The sequence below is a fragment of the Ranitomeya variabilis genome, chromosome 5 (assembly GCF_051348905.1).
Source record: "Ranitomeya variabilis isolate aRanVar5 chromosome 5, aRanVar5.hap1, whole genome shotgun sequence".
NCBI classification, from domain to species: domain Eukaryota; kingdom Metazoa; phylum Chordata; class Amphibia; order Anura; family Dendrobatidae; genus Ranitomeya; species Ranitomeya variabilis.
The window spans coordinates 662,755,534-662,777,565 of record NC_135236.1 but is presented as its reverse complement, the minus strand read 5'-3'; the positions used below and the strand labels follow the sequence as shown (position 1 = coordinate 662,777,565).

General features: G+C 43.1%; 1 protein-coding gene across 3 annotated transcripts in view; it reads right to left on the bottom strand.

The window, feature by feature from the left end:
- Positions 1-7,153: 7,153 nt before the first annotated feature.
- Positions 7,154-22,032, bottom strand: part of EFCAB6 (EF-hand calcium binding domain 6) — a 163,490-nt gene continuing 148,611 nt past the window's right edge. For 2 of the 3 annotated variants that reach the window (XM_077266561.1, XM_077266560.1), the window contains exons 25-31: positions 20,972-21,163; positions 19,319-19,546; positions 17,615-17,830; positions 16,762-16,936; positions 10,056-10,240; positions 8,768-8,917; positions 7,154-7,802 (exon numbers count right to left, since the gene is read on the bottom strand). In XM_077266561.1, coding sequence (XP_077122676.1) covers positions 7,680-7,802; positions 8,768-8,917; positions 10,056-10,240; positions 16,762-16,936; positions 17,615-17,830; positions 19,319-19,546; positions 20,972-21,163 — 1,269 coding nt within the window. In that variant the 3' untranslated portion in view covers positions 7,154-7,679. The remainder of the gene's footprint in view (positions 7,803-8,767; positions 8,918-10,055; positions 10,241-16,761; positions 16,937-17,614; positions 17,831-19,318; positions 19,547-20,971; positions 21,164-22,032) is intronic. The other variant, XM_077266562.1, reaches the window with a different exon arrangement.

Below are 22,032 nucleotides of genomic sequence, written 5' to 3'. Positions count from 1 at the left end.
AGTCTGTCAGGTGGACAAGGGTCCGGTCTACCAGCCTGAAATCTCTGCAACACACGTCGCAAATCAGGAGAAATGGCCGACAAGATTACTCCCTCTTTAAGAATACCAGCCGGCTCTGAGACTCCAGGAGAGTCAGGCACAAAGCTCCTAGAGAGAGCATCAGCCTTCACATTTTTCGAACCAGGAAGGTATGAGACCACAAAGTCAAAACGGGAGAAAAACAATGACCAACGAGCCTGTCTAGGGTTCAGGCGTTTAGCAGACTCGAGATACATCAGATTTTTGTGATCAGTCAAGACCACCACACGATGCTTAGCTCCCTCGAGCCAATGATGCCACTCCTCAAATGCCCACTTCATGGCCAACAACTCCCGATTACCAACATCATAGTTCCACTCAGCAGGCGAAAATTTCCTGGAAAAGAAAGCACATGGTCTCATCACAGAGCAACCAGAGCCTCTCTGCGACAAAACAGCCCCTGCACCAATCTCAGAAGCGTCTACTTCAACCTGAAAGGGAAGTGAGACATCAGGCTGGCACAAAACAGGCGCCGAAGTAAACCGGCGCTTCAGCTCCCGGAAGGCCTCCACGGCCGCAGGAGCCCAATTAGCAACATCAGAACCTTTCTTGGTCATATCCGTCAGAGGTTTAACAACACTAGAAAAGTTAGCAATAAAACGACGGTAGAAATTAGCAAAACCCAAAAACTTCTGAAGACTCTTAACAGACGTGGGTTGAGTCCACTCATGAATAGCTCGGACCTTGACTGGGTCCATCTCCACAGCAGAAGGGGAAAAAAAAAAACCCAAAAAGGAAACCTTCTGCACTCCAAAGAGACACTTTGAGCCCTTCACAAACAAAGCATTATCGCGCAAAACCTGAAACACCATCCTGACCTGCTTTACATGAGAATCCCAATCATCAGAAAAAACTAAAATGTCATCCAGATAAACAATCATAAATTTATCTAGATACTTCCGGAAGATGTCATGCATAAAGGACTGAAACACTGAAGGGGCATTAGAGAGCCCAAAAGGCATCACCAAGTACTCAAAATGACCTGCGGGCGTATTAAATGCAGTTTTCCATTAATCTCCCTGCTTAATGCGCACAAGGTTGTACGCACCACGAAGATCTATCTTGGTGAAACAACAGGCACCCTTAATCCGAGCAAACAAGTCCGACAATAGTGGCAAAGGATATTGAAATTTAACCGTGATTTTATTCAGAAGCCGATAGTCTATACAAGGTCTCAAAGACCCGTCTTTCTTGGCCACAAAAAAGAATCCCGCACCAAGAGGGGAAGAGGAGGGACGAATATGTCCTTTCTCCAAAGACTCCTTTATATAAGAACGCATCGCGGCATGCTCAGGTACCGACAGATTAAATAATCGTCCCTTAGGAAACTTACTACCAGGAATCAAATCTATAGCGCAGTCACAGTCCCTATGAGGAGGAAGAGCACTGGACCTGGACTCACTGAATACATCCTGATAGTCCAACAAATACTCAGGGACTTCAGAAGGAGTAGAAGAAGCAATAGACACCGACGGGGAATCGCAATGAATTCCCTGACAACCCCAACTTGACACAGACATAGCCCTCCAATCCAAAACTGGATTATGGGCCTGTAACCATGGCAGACCCAAAACGACCAAATCATGCATCTTATGCAGAACAAGAAAACGAATCACCTCCCGATGTTCTGGAGTCATGCACATGGTCACTTGTGTCCAATACTGCGGTTTATTCTCCGCCAATGGCGTAGCATCAATTCCTCTAAGAGGAATAGGATTTTCTAAAGGCTCCAGGACAAAACCACAGCGCTTGGCAAACGACAAGTCCATAAGACTCAGGGCAGCACCTGAATCCACAAACGCCATAACAGGGTAGGAAGACAATGAACAAATTAAAGTCACAGACAAAATAAATTTAGGCTGCAAGTTACCAATGGCGACAGGACTAACAAACTTTGTTAGGCGTTTAAAGCATGCTGAAATAACATGTGTAGAATCACCACAGTAAAAACACAACCCATTCTGACATCTATGATTTTGCCGTTCAGTTCTAGTCTGAATTCTATGACATTGCATTAAGTCCGGTGTCTGTTCAGACAACACCGCCAGAGGATTAGCGGATTTGCGCTCCCGCAAACGCCGACCAATCTGAATGGCCAGCGTCATAGAATCATTCAGACTTGTAGGAATGGGGAAGCCCACCATCACATTCTTAATGGTTTCAGAAAGGCCATTTCTGAAATTTGCGGCCAGAGCGCACTCATTCCACTGAGTAAGCACGGACCATTTCCGAAATTTTTGGCAATACACTTCAGCTTCATCCTGGCCCTGAGAGATAGCCAGCAAAGCTTTCTCTGCCTGAATTTCAAGATTGGGCTCCTCATAAAGCAATCCGAGCGCCAGAAAAAACGCATCAATATTTGCCAATGCCGGATCTCCTGGCGCCAATGAGAAAGCCCAATCCTGAGGGTCGCCCCGCAAGAAGGAGATAACAATTTTAACTTGCTGAGCTGAGTCTCCAGACGAACGAGGTCTCAAAGATAGAAACAATTTACAATTATTCCTAAAATTCCTAAATTTAAATCGATCTCCAGAGAACAGCTCAGGAATAGGTATCTTAGGCTCTGACATAGGACTGCTAATGACAAAATCCTGAATGCCCTGCACACGTGCAGCAAGCTGATCCACACTAGTAATCAGAGTCTGAACATTCATGTCTGCAGCAGAGCTTCAAGCCACTCAGAGATAAAGGGGAGGAAGAAAAAAAAAACAAAAAAAAAAACTCAGAACTTCTTTTCTTTTAATCCCACTTCTGCAATGCATTAACTATTCACTCGGCCTGGCATTCTGTTATGATCCCAATGGTAGAGGATCTCAGGGTTTTCAGCAAAGTCTGCAAACATAAAAAACCAGCTCATAGGGAGGTGGTAACTGAGCTGACCGCATACCTGATCCTAACCCACAACTAATAGCAGCCGGGGAACGTACCTACGTTGGTTCTAGACGTCTCGCGCCAGCCGGAGAACTAACTAACCCTTTCAGAGAAAATCAGACCTCACTTGCCTCAAGAGAAAGGTACCCCAAAGTAAAGACACGCCCCCAACAAATAATAACGGTGAGGTAAGAAGAAAGGACAAACGTAAGTATGAACTAGATTCAGCAAAGAGAGGCCCACTATATAATAGCAGAAATATAGAAAGCGGACTTATGCGGTCAGCGAAAAACCCTACAAAAATATCCACGCTGAGTATCCAAGAACCCCCGCACCGACTAACGGTGTGGGGGGAGAATATCAGCCCCCTTAGAGCTTCCAGCAAAATCAGGAATCACATTATGAACAAGCTGGACAAAAAACAAAACAATACAAATGAACAAAAATAAGAAAGCAGGACTTAGCTTATCTTGCAAAAATCAGGACCAGTAGACAGGAGTAACCAGACAAGGACTGATTACATTAATGCCAGGCAATGGACTAAGAATCCAGGAAGTTTAAATAGGAACACCCAGGGTCTAACGAACCAGGTGACTACCAACCTGGGGAAAGACAATCCAAGGCCATACCGCTAGTGACCACAAGAGGGAGCCAAAAAGTGTAGTTCACAACAGCCCCCATTTTGACGTTACTAAAGCCCCTAACCAGTTCCTGTTAGTCCTTGTCTATTCCGGTGGACTTGTGATAGCCACAGCCAATGACTTGCTCTAGCAGTCACATGTGCTCCTACTTTTAGTACTTCCTGTCACCACTGCAGGCAGTGATTGGCTGCAGTGTACTCACGTTCATCTAGACGGCAAAATCTCAGAGAGGTCATCTGACCAAAGCCAACTGGACTGACCGGGAACTCAGGAAGCCTTGAAGCCTGAGCAGTGAAGGATCGGTAAGGTGTGTATTACCTTTTTTATTATTTTACACCATTTTGAATAGGTTTTTTAAGTGGTCGGACAACACTATTTAATGGTCAGAGATAAAGCTTTGACACTATTATGATGTTTTAGTAATTCTAAGACCTTCCAAGTGTCACTAAGGGACAACAGTATCTGGAGTTGCGAACAGTCAGGGAGCAAAATAAAGGATACCTGGGTGAATGGTGGGGGAATACTGTCTTAGTGTAATAGAATCCCCTCATCCTACGTTACCGAGTAATCCTGATTAAAAGAAACACATATTCAAGGCATACAAATGGTTAAATTAAGATGTCACACACTATAGAGGTCCAAAATTTAAAGCCTACCGGAGCAACATTGGCATGGGATTGGTACATTTCTCATTGGTTTCTTCACATATTTCAGTTTCCATCCAGACTTCTGAAAATTCTATTAAATTCCTATAAAATTGTTTCTGGTGATTACTCAAAGAAAGAACCAAATTGTATATTGGTGCACTGCTTGACCCAGAACTTGGTTCTCCAGCATTTTGTTGCTCTGCTGAGACAGTGGTCAGTCAGAGCTCAGTATACAGTGAGTGCATGTAATAATTACCGCAGCTCCTTCTCTGCCTGTGGTCAAGGTGCATGTACTGAGCCGCGTGGCTGTGAATCCAGCACTTACTAGAAAGGTGATCCATCATCTCAATGTCTCTCACTGCTCTTGACTTGTCTCCTCTCCATAGAAGGTAATAGGAGGTGTAACCTGACACATCAGTGAGCTGGCATTCCATATTGTGCATCATTTTCAGGCGTATATTCCTACTGGAGGCGGACACTTGGATGTAGCAGACTGCGTCAAGGTATTCGCCTCCAGTAGGCATATATGGCCAAAAATGATGCACTTTAGGGCACACGGGGACTCTGTCAGCACCATTATCGTCAATGGCCCTGTCTATACACCTGAATCCCGTTTTGAGGGGGTTTTGGATGCAAGCCCTGACAGGACCACTGATTGTTAAGTCATGTGAGCACTGCAGCCAATGTCATGCTAGCCCCGAGAGACATCACTGGAACAGCGTCGGTGTGAGAGGTGAGTATCTGTAATTTTTTATTTTACACTGGAGACTATAGTACTTAAAGGGAATGTGCCATCAAAAACATTTTTTTCCACAATTTTTTGCTTTAAAATTTTTAACTTTTTTTTTTTAATGGTATAAAACGTGAAAAATTGTTTAAAAAGGTTTGACACTTTTAAAACACTAGGGGGAGAAGGTGCTGAAATTTCCCATGAAAACCTCGTGTACCGCTAGCTCACATTACGACTACAGTAAAAGTGGGCGGGAAACTCACATGTGTGTGATGTCACTGCTCCCGCCCCTTCTGGGCGTTTCCAAAACAATAAGGAAGGATGAAGTTTAGGGTCACAGTGCGGAGATATTTTGTTGGTGACTGCCAGTGATACGGAGATGTGGACAGTGTCACCGAGGACAGCCGGCAGCACTGATTCTGTTAGTTGGTGCAGCTCGTAGTATCACTTGCTGAAGTTAGATACATGGAGTCTTTCACGTGCTGGAATTAGATACAAAGATTGTATCACACACTGGGATTAGATACAGGGCTCAGCGGAGTGTATCACACAGGATGGGATTAGATACGCAGGGTTTATCACACACTGGGATTAGATACAGGGGTCAGTGTAGTGTATCACATATAACAGAATTATATTAAGGGCTCAGCGGAGTATATCACACAGGATGGGATTAGATATGAGGACTGTATTATGTGGTGGGATTAGATACGCGGAGTGTGTATCACAAGCTGGGATTGGATAAGCAGATGTATCACGCGCTGAGCTTGGATACGCAGAGTGCATTACAAACTGGGTGGATACACAGAGTACATCACGAACTGGGCTTGGCTGTGCAGAGTAGATTACGGACTGGGCTTGGATTCACAAACTGTATAATGCACTGGGATTAGATAGAGTTGTATCACATACTTAAATTTAATGTGTCTGCATCATGCCCTGGGATTAGATACACATCTATGCATCACGCGCTAGGATTAGATACGAGTCTCTGCATCACGCGCTGGGATTAGATACGAGTTTCTGTGGGCTGTATCACACATGATGGGCATTAGATACACGTCTCTGCAGGGTGTATCACACATAGTGGGGATTAGATACACAACTGACTGTGCAGGCTGTATCACACATGATGGGGATTAGATACGTGACTCTGTAGGCTGTATCACACATAACGAGGATTAGATACGAGGTACTGCTGCCTGTACCACACATGATGGGCGTCAGAGAAGAGGCAAAGTGCACTGCATCACACATGATTGCATTAGATACACGGCACTGCAGGCTGTACCACAAAAAAAAATCACTGCATTGAGAATGGGTCATTTAACTAGTGGACAATCCCTTTAAAATTATTATTTTTCAATTGGACAACCTCTTCAAAGTAAAAAAAAATAAAAATAAAGGAAATAGACAAGAGATTTTTGTGTTTAGGTCATACTCTGATATACCCTTTACTAAATATATATTGAATTTACATATTGTTTATAGTTAAATATGTTTTAATATTTATTTTTAATATTAATTTAATATTTATTTTTATTTTTTAATATTTAATTTTCTACCATTTCGAAAATGGTAGATAACGACATGTAATCTTAGAATTTGACTAAAAAGAAATGCTTTTTTTTTTGTTAAACAGGGTTAGGGTTAAAGAATAAAAATAATTTCAGCCCCCGGTTTAAATGATGAGCTTGAGAAATTCCTTGGATTGCCGAAATGCCGATACCTGTATTAAGTCAAGTTAAAGATAATGCTACAAGCCATATGATAATTTCTTGCTTCGACGACTTCAATTTCAAGTCTATTATTTCCTCTCATGCATGTAAATAAATTTTTCTGATTCCAGACAAATATGAAGCCGCCTTACAGTGTGACGCCCGGCTTATTTGGATCCTATTATATTGTAATGAAACATTGTTCGTGAAAATGTGCTCCATTATTATAGGGCAAAATGGTGAGGACAAAAGGTAGATTAATTTCACAAAAGCAAATAATATTTCCAGGATTTTGTTTTCCCCTTATTATTCCATGTGCATCTGGAAAATAGTGTCAGGATAATAGAAGCATTTTATAGAGGCCAAATTAATGTTATTTTTTAAATAATTTTAAAATCGTCTTATTTAAAAATACTTACGGTACATATCATAAAATATATAAAAATCACCCACTGGAGAAGAAAAAATGAATTACAAAAAGTTAAGAAAATAAAATTTCAAAATAGGAAAAGAACAAAACAAGCCATTTTTTACAATACCAAACTTATTTATTCCAAAAATATAAAGACAAAGTATTAAAATTATAAATGCCTTTTTTATGCCTATAAAAGCACCATTGCAATTTTTTTTTTCAGAAGCAGATTTAATTAATAGTTTTAATGAACGCAAAGATAATAATTAAGTTTATTTATCACTTCTGTATGGTAGATGATTATAAAAAAAAACATCTAAAAAAAAACAATGTAATTTTTTTAATTCAAGTTATAAAGTGCCATTGATATTTTTGTCTCAGTCTAGTAATTAGAGTAATTAAAGCCAACCTTTAAATTTGAAAATTCTGCTTTTTGTGCATTAAGATGTGGCTTAGAAGCTGCCGCCATTGTTAATATATCTTTGGTTTATTCCATAACATCAATTGATTTATCTTGTTGGAGTCGAAGCAGAGAAACAACTCACGCATTTCGCGGAAATATTCACATTGCATCATATGGAATCATTTTAGGAACTTCCTCAAAAAATCGCTGTAAGATATTTTAGATTTTAAATCTTTGTCAAAGTAACCAAAAACGTAGAAGAATTCATCCTCGGAAAGGTTGACGCTAAATTTTCGTAGAACCTGCAATGAGAAATGGATGTGAATCCCAATAATCAAACATACGGTACTACATGCATTTGGTGGTGGGATTACAGTTGGATATAGACATCTTAGACATATATGTTATATCCACAGAACCTGGGGCATTTATATATATCTACCTATGGAACCAACATCTATTTTAGAGTTGGGGCCGAATTGTGTACCACAAAGAATAGAGATGAGTGCTCGGCAATTTCCGGAACTCCCTTACAAATGAATGGATAGAGAAGTCCTTGTGGGACCACCTCTTCATTCCGGGTTTCAAGTATGACACCAACATCTATTTTGGAATTGGGGCCCTATCGTGTACGACCAAGAATAGTGATGCGTGTTTGGCAATTTCCGGAACTCCCATACAAATGAATGGACAGATAAGTCCTTGTGTGACCACCTCTTCATTCTGGGTCTCAAGTATGGCACCAACATCTATTTTGGAATTGGGGCCCTATCATGCACCACCAAGAATAGTGATGCGTGCTCTGGAATGTCTAGAACTCGCATTAAACAAATCGATAGAGAAGTCCTTGTGTGACCACCACTTCATTCCGGGTCTCAAGTATGGGATCGACATCTATTTTGGAATTGGGGCCCTATCGTGTACCACCAAGAATCGTGATGCTTGCTCGGCAATTTTTGGAACTCCCATACAAATGAATGGACAGAGAAGTCCTTGTGAGACCACCTCTTCATTCCGGGTCTCAAGTATGGCACCAAAATCTATTTTGGAACTGGGGCCCTATCATGCACCACCAAGAATCGTGATGCGTGCTCGGCAATTTCTAGAACTCGCACTGAAATAAATGGAGAGAGAAGTTCTTGTGTGATCACCTCTCCATTCCTGGTCTCAAGACAGATGCAGGTCTAGATCTCAAAAAACACAAGGTTCTACATCTTTGTGTTCAGTACAACCTTTATACACTTTTCAGTGAGCATTCCTATGTTACCTGTTTAAATTCCTGAATGTTGATATATCCAGACCTTGTCTCATCGTAAGACTGAAAAGTTCTTCTGATTGGTCTCCAGTTGCTCAGGATCTGTGGCTGGATCCTAACCATGGCATCTAGGAAATTGGGTCCGTATAATCCAGTACCCATCTACAGTCCAATAAAATATACGAGTTGACAACAGAAACATCTTAAAGGGGTTGGGCATATAACTGGGGCTAGTTAGAATGTGCAAGGAAACAACATCTGTAAAAGCCAAACTGCAATTTTTTTTTATGAAACCCGATTGCAAAATTTTTATTAAGCTCCACATGCAGACATATAAGAAAAAAAAGTAGCCCTAAAAGGTGGATAATCTCTTTAACCATAAAAAATACACACAATATGAGTGGCACTTTTAGGTAGAAGGTGGCTTTGGAGGACTGAGACCTCCACTGACATTTTTAATGTATTCTCAGAACTCTTGTCATCCCTGCCCATTTTTTATAAAAAGTGGAAGGTGTGATGAAGGAGATCTATTCTTCAATCTGACAATAAGTCAGAGACATGACATATACACCCTCAAAAAAACTGTTACAGTGTACACAAATCCTGTTGAAAGGAGTCGTTTTGTTGTCCCCCATTGCCTACTTGAAAGGTAAAACTGCTTTGCACGCACATAAAAGTCAAATATACCCAGGACCTATCTGATTATCACACTTTGCAACTTCCCATCCACTTTTTATCAGTGTGTTGTTCCTCTTCATCAGCATTTTGCCAGCACTACAGGAGCTGGAACTTCCTTCTCTTCACTACCCAGTTTGCATTGGCTTCCCTGTCATGAACTGAATGACTGTCTCTCTATTATTCCTTTATACAAGTTTGACAGACAGGAGAGCATGAGCAGAGACAAAGATCTGCCCCATTTCCTGTGGAGAGACAAAGCTCCACCCTCACTTCCTGTATAGGACTAAGTCCCGCCCCCTACTTAACACTTGGCAACAGGCAAGACAGATAGAAAGAAAACACCTAGTGGTTGACACTTTAAGGTGATTTTCCAGGAATAAAACAACAGAATTTTTAAACAAAGTGATTTGCGGATTGTCTAGTTATCACATTATCTATCAAATGAGACCAAGTTTTGTGAAGGTCCAGAAACACTTTAAGACATGATGATTTAGAGATCAGCCTGATGGAAGAAATTAAAATAAGGGGACTGATTTATTGGTTCTCTAGTAAATGAAAAGCAAAAGGAATCTACCGTAATTGTGTTATGTCAGGAGCACGATGTCGAATATTTCCTACTTACCGGTATGCGCGGCTTCTGCAGCTTCAGCCTCTGTAGGAGGGTATTATTTTGGGGTGCTGCCCCGGGGGTGAAGGTCCGCACGAAATCTGAATAGGAGACCTTTCCGCTATTTCCCAAATCATATTTCAGTGTCAAACTCTTCAGTTCTTCATCAGAAATATCCATATTAAACTGACGCAGAACAGCTACAACAAGTGGTAGAAAGTAGCTTAGTTGATATTGGACTTGCACATCAAGTAAAAAAATATGTGGGGGCCAAAACAAAATAAAAAAACTGATACATTTTGGTATTAGGGGGTTATGTAAAAAATAAAAGATAAATGTACGATCATCACCGAGATTCCAATGATCGAGAGGTCTAAAGTCACCTGTGTGAAAGGAACAGTAGTGAGCATGTGCGACCACTGCTCCAACAGACAGGCAGTGGTCGCACATGCTCACTAATTTTACATTCATACGGGGGACATTGAGATCTCCGTCCTCATGATCAGTGGTCGCCTGCCATCATTCAACATACATTTAGGACCTGTGACGAGGATGATGTTTATAGGACAGACCCTTTATATAAAAACTGTCTTTTGTGAAGACCCCTGTGGACATACAGTCCTTATCTCCAGCCAAGTAGCAGTGCCTGAGGATACAGGAGCCTAATTTTTGGTTCTTTTCCATTCTGGATCCCAGTGGTGTTCCCGTCTGTGATGCAGAAGCCACCAGTGATGGGGTTCCACATTGATATGTGCAAAGAGTCGTGCCTATCTAAAGGACGCGATAGAAAGTCCTAATTAAGGATTATCAGGGGATTGATTTTTACCTAGCTATATTGTTCAAGGAACTGTTGTGAACTGCAATGCCACATCCAACCTGTGGACAGATGGGGGCACTGTTTCTATAAAAAAAAATCCGACAATATTTTTCCCATCTCTTACAATCATGCTACTTAAAAAAAAATTATATATATATATATATATATATATATATATATATATATATATATATATACACTCACTGGCCACTTTATTAGGTACACCATGCTAGTAACGGGTTGGACCCCCTTTTGCCTTCAGGACTGCCTCAATTCTTCGTGGCATAGATTCAACAAGGTGCTGGAAGCATTCCTCAGAGATTTTGGTCCATATTGACATGATGGCATCACACAGTTGCCGCAGATTTGTCGGCTGCACATCCCTGATGCGAATCTCCCGTTCCACCACATCCCAAAGATTTCATGTTGTTTACGCCAAATTCTGACCCTACCATCCGAATGTCGCAGCAGAAATCGAGACTCATCAGACCAAGCAACGTTTTTCCAATCTTCTACTGTCCAATTTCGATGAGCTTGTGCAAATTGTAGCCTCAGTTTCCTGTTCTTAGCTGAAAGGAGTGGTACCCGGTGTGGTCTTCTGCTGCTGTAGCCCATCTGCCTCAAAGTTCGACGCACTGTGCGTTCAGAGATGCTCTTAGGCCTACCTTGGTTGTAATGGGTGGCGATTTGAGTCACTGCTGCCTTTCTATCAGCTCGAACCAGTCTGCCCATTCTCCTCTGACCTCTGGCATCAACAAGGCATTTCCGCCCACAGAACTGCCGCTCACTGGATTTTTTTTCTTTTTCGGACCATTCTCTGTAAACCCTAGAGATGGTTGTGCGTGAAAATCCCAGTAGATCAGCAGTTTCTGAAATACTCAGACCAGCCCTTCTGGCACCAACAACCATGCCACGTTCAAAGGCACTCAAATCACCTTTCTTCCCCATACTGATGCTCGGTTTGAACTGCAGGAGATTGTCTTGACCATGTCTACATGCCTAAATGCACTGAGTTGCCGCCATGTGATTGGCTGATTAGAAATTAAGTGTTAACAAGAAGTTGGACAGGTGTACCTAATAAAGTGGCCAGTGAGTGTATATATATATATATATATATATATATATATATATATATATATATATATAATGTATTCCTAAATTAAACAAGGTTTAATGATGCTGGTCGTGGAATGGTTTTTTTGTACTAATGATCAAAACAAACTGTACACTTAATTATCTCTATAAAATTTGAAACTCTTCATTAAACGTCATTAGCGGTTTGTTCATCTCAGCGTAGGAAACCAAGTTTTGCTAAGAAGAAGGAACCTCGTGGGCATCTAACTTTAATTATAGAGAGATGAACACTGTTAAAACTCTATAGAATCATTTCACAATGATCAATGTATCACCCATGATGCCGGGATGGTATCGGACAAAGAAGAAATGGCCGCCACTGTCACCTGCCTTCTATCATTGTAGCTCTGGCCTGTTACGACTAGTACTAGATCAGGGTCAGAGGAGATCCCCTGGGCCAAAGAGAGAATAATTCCTTACTTAGGCCCATTTCACATGCACATGTCTCCGGTACATGTGGCGTCCGTTTTCATGAGCACATGTCTGTGTTTTCACCGTGACACACACGTAGACATGTCCATTTTTTTCTGCCAGCAATGATGACAATACATACCACGCACGAACACACAGATGACATCTGTGTGACATAATAGATAAATGAAAAAAAAAAACGACGTGGGGTCTCCTGCATTGTTGATAACCAGCAAACATAAAGCAGACAGCTGGGGACTGGTGTTGTCAGGCTCGGAAGGTCCATGGTTATTGTGTTCTTCCCAGTCTTAAAAATACCAGCCCGCAGCCACCCTAGAAGTGGCACATCACGTGAGATGCTCCCATTTTGGCGCTTGGCCTTCAAGCTTCCAGACTGCGCTGGTGGTAGCAGGGTAATGGTGGTTGGGGTTGATGTCAGCTGTGAATTGTCCCAAAACACAGCTGACATCAAGCCCTGGTGTTAATAGAGAGCTGTCTACCAGACTCCCCACTATTAACTTACCGTAGTACTAAGAAGAAAAACACACATACACAAATATTTTATTTAAAAAAACACTCCACAACTATTTCCCTGGTTAAACAATTTATAAAAAAAAAAAAAATCCCTCGCAGGTCCGACGTAGTACAGGGAATCCGACAAAGTCCACAAAAGGAAACAGTGAGACCCGATGACTGTGAGGAACTGTGATGTCAGTAATGTTACTGCTCTTCATAGTCACTGGGTCTCGCGGAGTGCAGCGTGAGCCAGGAGTGGCTGCTGCTAAAGCCTGTGGAGCCTCAGAACGAGGCTTGAAAGGTTTTGGACAAAGGATTTGGGGAACGTCGTGGGAATCCCTGAACTATGTAGGACCTGCATGGGAACCCTTTTTGTAATAAATTGGTAAACGAGGGACAGTCTCTTGTTTTATTTCCCCCTTTTTAAGTTTTTCAGGTTTCCATTTGTAGACTACGTTGGATTCCCTGGACTAAATGAGACCTGTGTGGGATTTTTTTTAACCCCTTAACCCGCGGAGCTTTTTTCGTTTTTGTTTTTCGCTCCCCTTCTTTCCAGAGCCATAACTTTTTTATTGTTTTTCCGTCAACATGGCCATGTGAGGGCTTATTTTTTGAGGGACGAGTTGTACCTTTCAACGATACCATTGGTTTTACCATGTCGTGTAACAGAAAACGGGAAAAAAATTCCAAGTGTGATGAAATTGCAAAAAAAGTGCAATCCCACACTTGTTTTTTGTTTGGCTTTTTTGCTAGGTTCACAAAATGCTAAAATTGACCTGCCAATCTGATTCTCCAGGTCATTACGAGTTCATAGACACCAAAAATGTCTAGGTTCTCTTTTATCTAAGCGGTGAAAAAAAAATTCCAAAGTTTGCTAAAAAAAAAAAAAAAAAATAGCGCAATTTTCCGATACCCGAACAGAATTTTGCCATTTTGATTTTTGTCCTCTCTACGTCATTTAGCGATCAGGTTTATCCTTTTCTTTTATTGATAGATTGGGCGATTCTGAACGCGGCGATTTGAAATATGTGTAAGTTTGATTTTTTTTTTATTGCTTTATTTTGATTGGGGAGAAAGGGGGGTGATTTAAACTGTTTATATATATATATATATATATATATATATATATATATATATATATATATATATATATTTATTTAATATTTTTAAACATTTCTTTTTTTAATTTTGGCATGCTTCAATAGCCTCCATGGGAGCGTAGAAGCATCCACTACTCGATCGCCTCTGCTACATAGAGGTGATGCACAGATCACCTCTATGTAGCTGAATTACAGGCTTGCTATGAGCGCCGACCACAGGGTGGCGCTCATAACAATCTGCCATCAACAACCATAGAGGTCTTCAGGAGACCTCTGGTTGTGATGGCAACGCACCGATGACCCCCGATCATGTGACGGGGGTTAGCGATGCACGTACTAACGCCCGCGTGGCCAGCAGCGATTGTTAAATGCCGTTGTCAGAGTTTGACAGCGGCATTTAACTATTTAATGGGGGCGGGCAGATCGCGATTCCGCTGGAGTCCATTGTGGGCACATGTCAGCTGTCGCGGCTTTGAGGTGGGCTCACCGCCAGAACCCACCTCAAAGCGGGGGATACTGCCAGCTTGTGTTTTTTTCTTTTTAACACTGGGTTAGTAATGGGGGAGTCGGATAGACACATTTCCATTACTAATAGCAGAGCTTGATGTCAGCTGTGTTTTTGGCCAATTCACAGCTGACATAAACTCCACCTATTATTACTATGATTGCCACCGCATCAGGGCAATCGGGAAGAGCCAAGGCGAAGCGCCAGAATTACAGCATCTCATGTGATGCGTCACTTCAGGGGAGGCTACGGGCTGGTAGTTTTAGGCTGAGAAGGGTCCAATAACCATGGACTTTTCTAGCCTGATAATATCTCTCGGCTGTCTGCTTTACCTTTGCTGGTAGCTGCAAGATTAGGTCAACATACAAAGCACTAAAGGGTGCCATTTTTTATAATGTGTCTTGGGGTTGTGAAATTAGATATCTATCTAGGCATTTTTTTTTTTTTAGGTGTCCCACGGACAGCACACGGTTGGCACACAAGCACAAGGATGGCACAGGGACACATAACACTAATAACATAGTTACTGTTTTTTCCAGTACTGGTATCAGGATGTGACATGGTGGCCATAGTCTGGAAGGAGGGAAATGTAGAGTATCATGACCTGCCAAGTCCCAGAACATGTCTCCTGCAGAGACCTCTCAAGCGATTTGCTATCATCTGTTGCGAAACTTGTCAATAAGTATCCAATTTCTCTGTAGCACCCCCCGCAGGGGAAATTAAGTATTACACAATATTCACTTAAATCACGCAGTTGTCTGTACAATACAAGACAGGACAGGTTCTCCAGAGATGATCTTTGTAGTCTCTCTCCAAGAGATAAGGATGCCTCTCTAGTAAACGTATTCATGAAGATGGTTTTTCTAAACTAAACAACCCCGATAAATCTAAAGATCCAAAATACCCCCTGCTGATGTCACCACTTCCTTTGCCAAGGTCTAGGAGATATGCAGCGCCCCAGAGTCCTGGTCGTTGCAGTAATGTCGCTCTTCCACCAGGGGGAGTGATGTTACGTCTGATGGTACTAAAGGAGTTCACCTGACCAGGTATCACAGTCACACACTACACTTCACACTCCGGCCACCAGGGGGAGCAAAGGGTTCTATGTAATAGGCCACTCCTCACACACGGGTAACACTGGTGGGTTGGATAGGAAGTCAGTCAGAAAGCTACCTGGGTTCAACCCAGAGAGGACCTGTCAGGCAGACAGGGGGAGAAGGAGGAACATCTGAGCTGCAGACAGAGGGTCCCTGTCAGGGGTGGGATCCTGGCAGAGACAGAGCACAAAATAGAACTTTACGGAGCCGCGCCTGCACCTCATTGCGGCAGCATCCTAAGAAAGGACACGAAGCGAAGTATATTGTGGAGAGTGAGAAACGAGATCACAGCACAAGGAGATAACACTGGGAGGAGTTCTGCCTTAAGATCGGCAACATCCTTCTGGGTCGCGTAGCCGGTGGCTGGAACACCGAGGGATTAATAGGCTCTACGCATTACTTCAGAGACCGGCAGGACAGTTAATTCCAAGTTGGCTGCCCAACCTTTAACCTAATGAAGACAACAGAGGCAAATTGTGGGAGAGAGGCGTCTCTAGGGTCTCTATAAAATAGCTCCAGGCCTACCCCATTATACCATCTGGGGGACGGAGAGAGAACATCAGAAACATCAAAGACAGTTGTGAGGACTATCCCGTGGTGTTCAACAGGGAGGTACTACAACACACAGGCACTAGTAGGAAGGCTACTGATTTCTACCTGCAAAGGGAACTCTGGATGTGCCTTCGGACCAGCCGGACTCTGCCTACCCTGTGAACAGTGCTCTGGACTGCGGACGCTGAAGTCTACAGTAAAAGGTAAAGAGACTGCAACCCTGTGTCCTCGTTATTTACTGCGACCTACCATCACCACCTACTCTACCGGGAGCCCTGGGGACATACTTCACCTGTGGGAAGGTATACCATCTAGCTGCTATAACACCACCCCAGCGGACCCCTCAGCAGCGTCGGTCATCCTGACCGAATACCACAGGTGGCGTCACGAACACCGTACAAACTAACAAACTTCACCTTTAATTGGACGCCCCTCAGAAGGGCCACGGACCGGGTCGGGCCACCGTGACATCCCCAGTAGCAGAGAAGGACCTGGTACAGAGTACCCCATTGCCCTACACGTGGGGGCGCTCCACATCCTCCATAAGAGGCCTTCAAAAAATAGTTGCACTGTGTGTTATCTACTCTACCTGAAAAGTCCTGGGCTGTGACCTGACCCTCCTTTTCCTGGTCCTTTTCTCGAAATGCTCTATGAACATCCACCCATCGTTTCGAGATTTTACTTTTCAGCCTGTTTTCGATTTGCTCGCAGTTGATGATTGGCGCAGGGTGTGGTGCTGCTGTATTTGGCCTCGGAGCAGGAGTCTGTGGGAAGAAAGGGTTAAAGGGGTGGTCAAGAAAAAGATGGCTGCTTTCTTTTGGACTATAGACTGTGCATGGGTTTTCAGCTCAGCTTCAGTCACTACAACGGGTAAATTGGCATACACTAGGTGAGTGGGGCCCTATGCGCAGGTTTCACACTAGTAATTCTAATAAACGTAATTCACTTGATACAAACAGAGCCTTAAAGGGGTTGTCTGGCCTTGAGGTAAAAAATTGCAGCCCCTGTGTGACTATAGCCTTGTGAACCTTTCCAGCAAGCACTACGCTGTGAGGATTCTCTGGTGTCAGCGCCGAGAGTGGGCTGATATGTGACGTGCATGTTTCCAGACACATTCCGACTAGACGTGCCGGCATGCACGCGTCTAGTTGGTATGTGATCGTATGTATTCAAATCCCATACTTGCGGTCACGTACCCGCCGCTGGCAGTGGAGAATCCTCACAGCGCTCGATGTCAGGATTCACAAGTCTGCGGTCACATAGAGTGACTGCAGACTTGTACCCTAAGGCCGGACAACCCCTTTAATAGGCTATTAAAATCTCAGCCTTTGAGGTCACAGACAATAATAACTCCATTGTTGCTCTGACCAGAAACTCTGCCTTCCTCCATTATTTCCATATTATTTCCATGTAATGGTCATATGTGAAGGAGCAGAACTTACAGGAGGCTTATTTATGGTGGATGGTGCTGTTTTAGGTCGTCTGGTCACCGATGGCCGACCTTCTGTGACTGTTCGCTCGGGCCTATAGTTCGGTTCTGCATTACGTGGCAATGGTAACGGAGTAGTTGGCATTTCACTGCTAAACATCTTCAAGAAATCATGGTATTTGAGATTCCCATACGTATTCAGAGGCAAAATGCTCCAAAGGTGGTCAAACTGTAGAGAAAGAGGGACAATCGAATAAATAGCCATAAATGGGAGATAACGGTAGTTGGTCCTACAGTATGAAAGGATTTAGGGTGTAAAAAAAAAGTAGTAAGAAATTAATATAAAATATATACCATACATATATTATAATTTTCAACTGAGCATTGGAAACAATCAGTTGATTGTTTCGATTGTATAAAGCATTGTCAACAGCTTTCAATGAAAAACTGTGTGAAAATTTTTTAGGGGTTGAATTAATGAGTTATTTTCCAAAATTATAAGCTATCCCCTATCCATAGGATAATTTACTGATTGCTGAGGGAGGGGGAGGGGACAAACTGATGCGAACAGAGCTCTGCAGAATTGGGTAGAGGAGAGCATGCTCAATCTTTGCTCCATTCATTGGCTATGAGACTGCTGGAAATAGTGGAGTGTACCGACAGTCCCATATATAATGAATGGAGCACAGGTTGAGCATGCGCACCTCTGCTCCGGTCAAGACAAGCTCAGCAGAGCCTGCCTCCGTGGATCCAGAAACTCATTCTCAGGATCTCAGGTTGTCCCCGTAGTAAGTCACCCCTAATCCTATCAATAGGGGCTTGATGGTCAAGACAAGCTCAGTAGAGCCTGATCCTGTGGATCCATTAACCCAATTGCAAGATTGCAGGGTGTCCCCGTAGCAAGTCACTCCTAATCCTATCAATAAGGGCTTGCTGGTCAAGACAAGCTCAGCAGAGCCTGCCCCTGCGGAACCAGAAACCCATTTTCAGGATCGCAGAATGCCCCCGCAGTAAGTCACTCCTAATCCTATCAATAAGGGCTTGCCGGTCAAGACAAGCTCAGCAGAGCCTGCCCCGCAGATCCAGAGATCCATTCTCAGGATCATAGGAGGTCCCCTTAATCAATAAGTCACTCCTAATCCTATCCATAGGGGGTAATTTACCATTTTAGAAATAACCCTTAAAAAGGGTATGCCAATCACAAACATTTCGTACCTCCTTAAGGTCATTAATAAGTCACGAAGGAGGAATCACTCACTTCGGACTCTCTTCTAAAAGCCAAATTGGTGAAAGCTGAATATTTGGCTGGGAAGTAATACTCCATTTTCCCCAAGCTAAACCATTAAGTTGATCATCAGTTCATCGGCTACAAAACATTTCATCTATTTTGAAAAACCCATTTCCTAAATGTTAAATTAAAGGGTCCTCCTTTCAGAATTCTCATCTGTAAGACAGATTGGAGAGCGGTTACTTATAGCGTGTTCTCCCCTTTCTCTATTAAGAAGACACGTATTGATGTGAATGGACGCGGTGTAATGCCGAAGTTCCCCTCCGGTGGCACTGCAGGAAACCTGAACACTTACTACCAGTTTCCACCACCGATCACGGCTGATCACTGGAGGACTCAGCAGGAAAACACCTTGTGATCAACTTTTTGACCAAGAGTCCATTCTAACAGTTATAATGGCAGATAGTGGTGACTTAAAATTCCCCTTACCTGGTCATCTGTTAGCAACATGAAATTTTTATAAAAAAACTCTCGAAAGTCTTCCTTTGAGATGACATTGATGCCGGCATAATCTATGTTGAAGAGGTCCTTAGTGATGGAGTAAAAACGAGCGGCCGTTACTTCTCGAATATGTGTCACGATGTCCTTCATTGTCAGATCTTGACCAGATCTTGGTCTGGTGGCCCTCTCCACTCGCTCCACCCAAGTGGAAACCAGCTGTGACAGGAGGAAAAATTTGTGTTTTAGTGTATTTTAAAGTGTTGAAGAAAGTTGTAGTTTTGATGGTCTATGGAGAACTGGGGTCCTTGGGGGTGTAGATAAACTCTGAACTTGTGGAATCATGGGTCACTGGTGGAGAATATTATTGTAATGTAGCGGGTGCTGGGAAGATGCTGGCACGTGCATCTGGCCCTAGACAATAGTTGGGAGAATGGGTTTAGGGCGTCACCATGAGTCATTGGCAAATGGTAAGAATGCCAATGGTGGAAAGACTTGAGGAATATGCCTCTGAGCCCAGGTACCAGCCACTAGTTGGGAGAATCATTGGGGTCTAACTCATGGTCTACCCATAATGTCCTCTTCTGACATGTCCATATGCCACGTAAAATAGGTTTTATCGTAACTATGGATGGACTTACGCTGGATGATGCGCCTATGTACAACATATGGTGGACTGCCATAACATACGTCTTTGCTTACAACCGGCCTCTTTGGGAGCTGAAAATAGCCAACTAGTAGGGCCTACAGCTGAACAAAAAGATTTGCAGGAACCTGCTCCGTAGACCGTGACTGCAGGCCTAGAGCCCTGTGAACATCTTATCTGCCGACAGCCTCGGTGCCACTTTCGATTAGTAGGGTTGGCGTGTCGAGATGTGCCATTGATGCAGACCAGTAGAAAGTAGGGCTGTGGAGTCGGTAAGCGAAACCTCCGATTCCTCAATTTCCATGACACCGACTCCACCAAAATGGGCTCTGACTCCACAACTCCGACTCCAAAGCCCTGGTAGGAGGTTCACATGGCTTTGGTCTAGTGACCACGAACTACCGACCTGCTAAACTTTTTGTTCCTCTCTATTAGGGGTGTATCCACACCAATCTGAAACTGATGACCCGTCCTGTTGAGAGGTCATCAATATCAAATCATAGGTCTGGAAAATAAATCCTAGGGTGTCAGGACGTTGGTGGATCCTCCTGAGTTGGTTCCTCACTTTTCACAATCCCTGAATCATCAGCTTGGCAGGCGCTGACGCTACATCTACACCCGGCCTTTTGGTGACTGTTCCCACACTTCCACCAAGCATCTAATGTGACCATCCATTATACATTAATGATTGTGTTTATCTTGACAAGACGCTTTCTTTCTTTTTATTTTTTTTTCCTGCAACGAGTAGTCGAAATCGTCACTCGTTAGTAAAACGTCGGTCCGTTCCTGGTAATCAAACTACCGAGAAAACAGACGGTCTCGCGTCTTATTGTTTGCATGTCAATGGTGTTTTTTTTTCTAAGTGTTTTTCGGTCAGGAGCTTAATAGTCAGTTTTACGTTAAATTATAGGTTTTATTCGGAAATTCTTGATGCGAGAACAACAAAAGAAGAAAAAAAAATGTCATAGTGCTTCTGCACGTGAGGCGGTCGTTCCTACCTCGTCGGTGAAGGTAGGGAAATTATGTAGGAAGCTTCTCCAGTCTATTGTGTCGCTCCCGCTCGGCGCCAGTTTACTCAGGACGTACTTGAATTGCTTGTCCGTAAGCTTAAAGCAGAAACTGTCAAGGATCCGGTGTAATTGTGAAGGCTTTATTGTGCCGGTGTCGTCCTTATCAAATGAAGAAAACGCCTGAAGGTGACAGGAGAAGGGGCTGAATTAGTTTTCAATCAGTACCGGGTATAATCCGCGGTGACTTTATGGCCGACGTCTTCTCCGCCTGCCGTGTTCTTATGTAAAAACAATAGAGTTCTCGAACAACTTACTTCTTGGTACGACTTATGTAGGAGGTAATGACGGGCAAAAATGTGACTGTCATATAAATGGGGAGGAGAGAAAACTGTGATATCGAGCTCAGGAAGGAAGAAGATGATAGAAGTTTTAGAGGGGTGCCGTGTTAGAACCTAAGGATATCATAAAAGGGGAGTCTCAAGCAAAAAATGTCCCCTCTCTGACGTCTAGGCCGCTCTGTAGGAACGGCTCCCTTGAGCGGCCCTTTATATTTGATCTGAATGTTAGCCATGTAATACTACATTTCCCGAGCAGAGGTCACTGCGGAGAAAACGTCTAGTTGTTGGCTGGTGGTGCAGGACCTGGGGCGAAACTGATCGATCTAGTAGCTGCTGTCCGTGGTCACCATTTGAGGGAGCTTAGGAACATGCTGTATACTGTCTATATATTAAAGGGAACAATTAAAAGGGTTGTCCACTGCAGGACCCCTTCATAATAAACTTAGCGGAGAACAAAAAAAAAACCACAAAATGATACTCACCTCCCGGACTGCTGGTATCACATGACCTGCAATTAGGCAAAATTTATGAAATCTAAGAGAGATCCCTTCACCCCGGGGCGATTTTTTACTTTTTCCTCCCCTTCCTCCAAAACCCATAACTTTTTTATTTTCCTGCCCACATAGCAGCATGAGGGCTTATTTTTTGCGGGGCAACTTGTACTTTTGATTGACCCAGTTCAATTTATCGTGTAATGCACTGGGAAGTGGG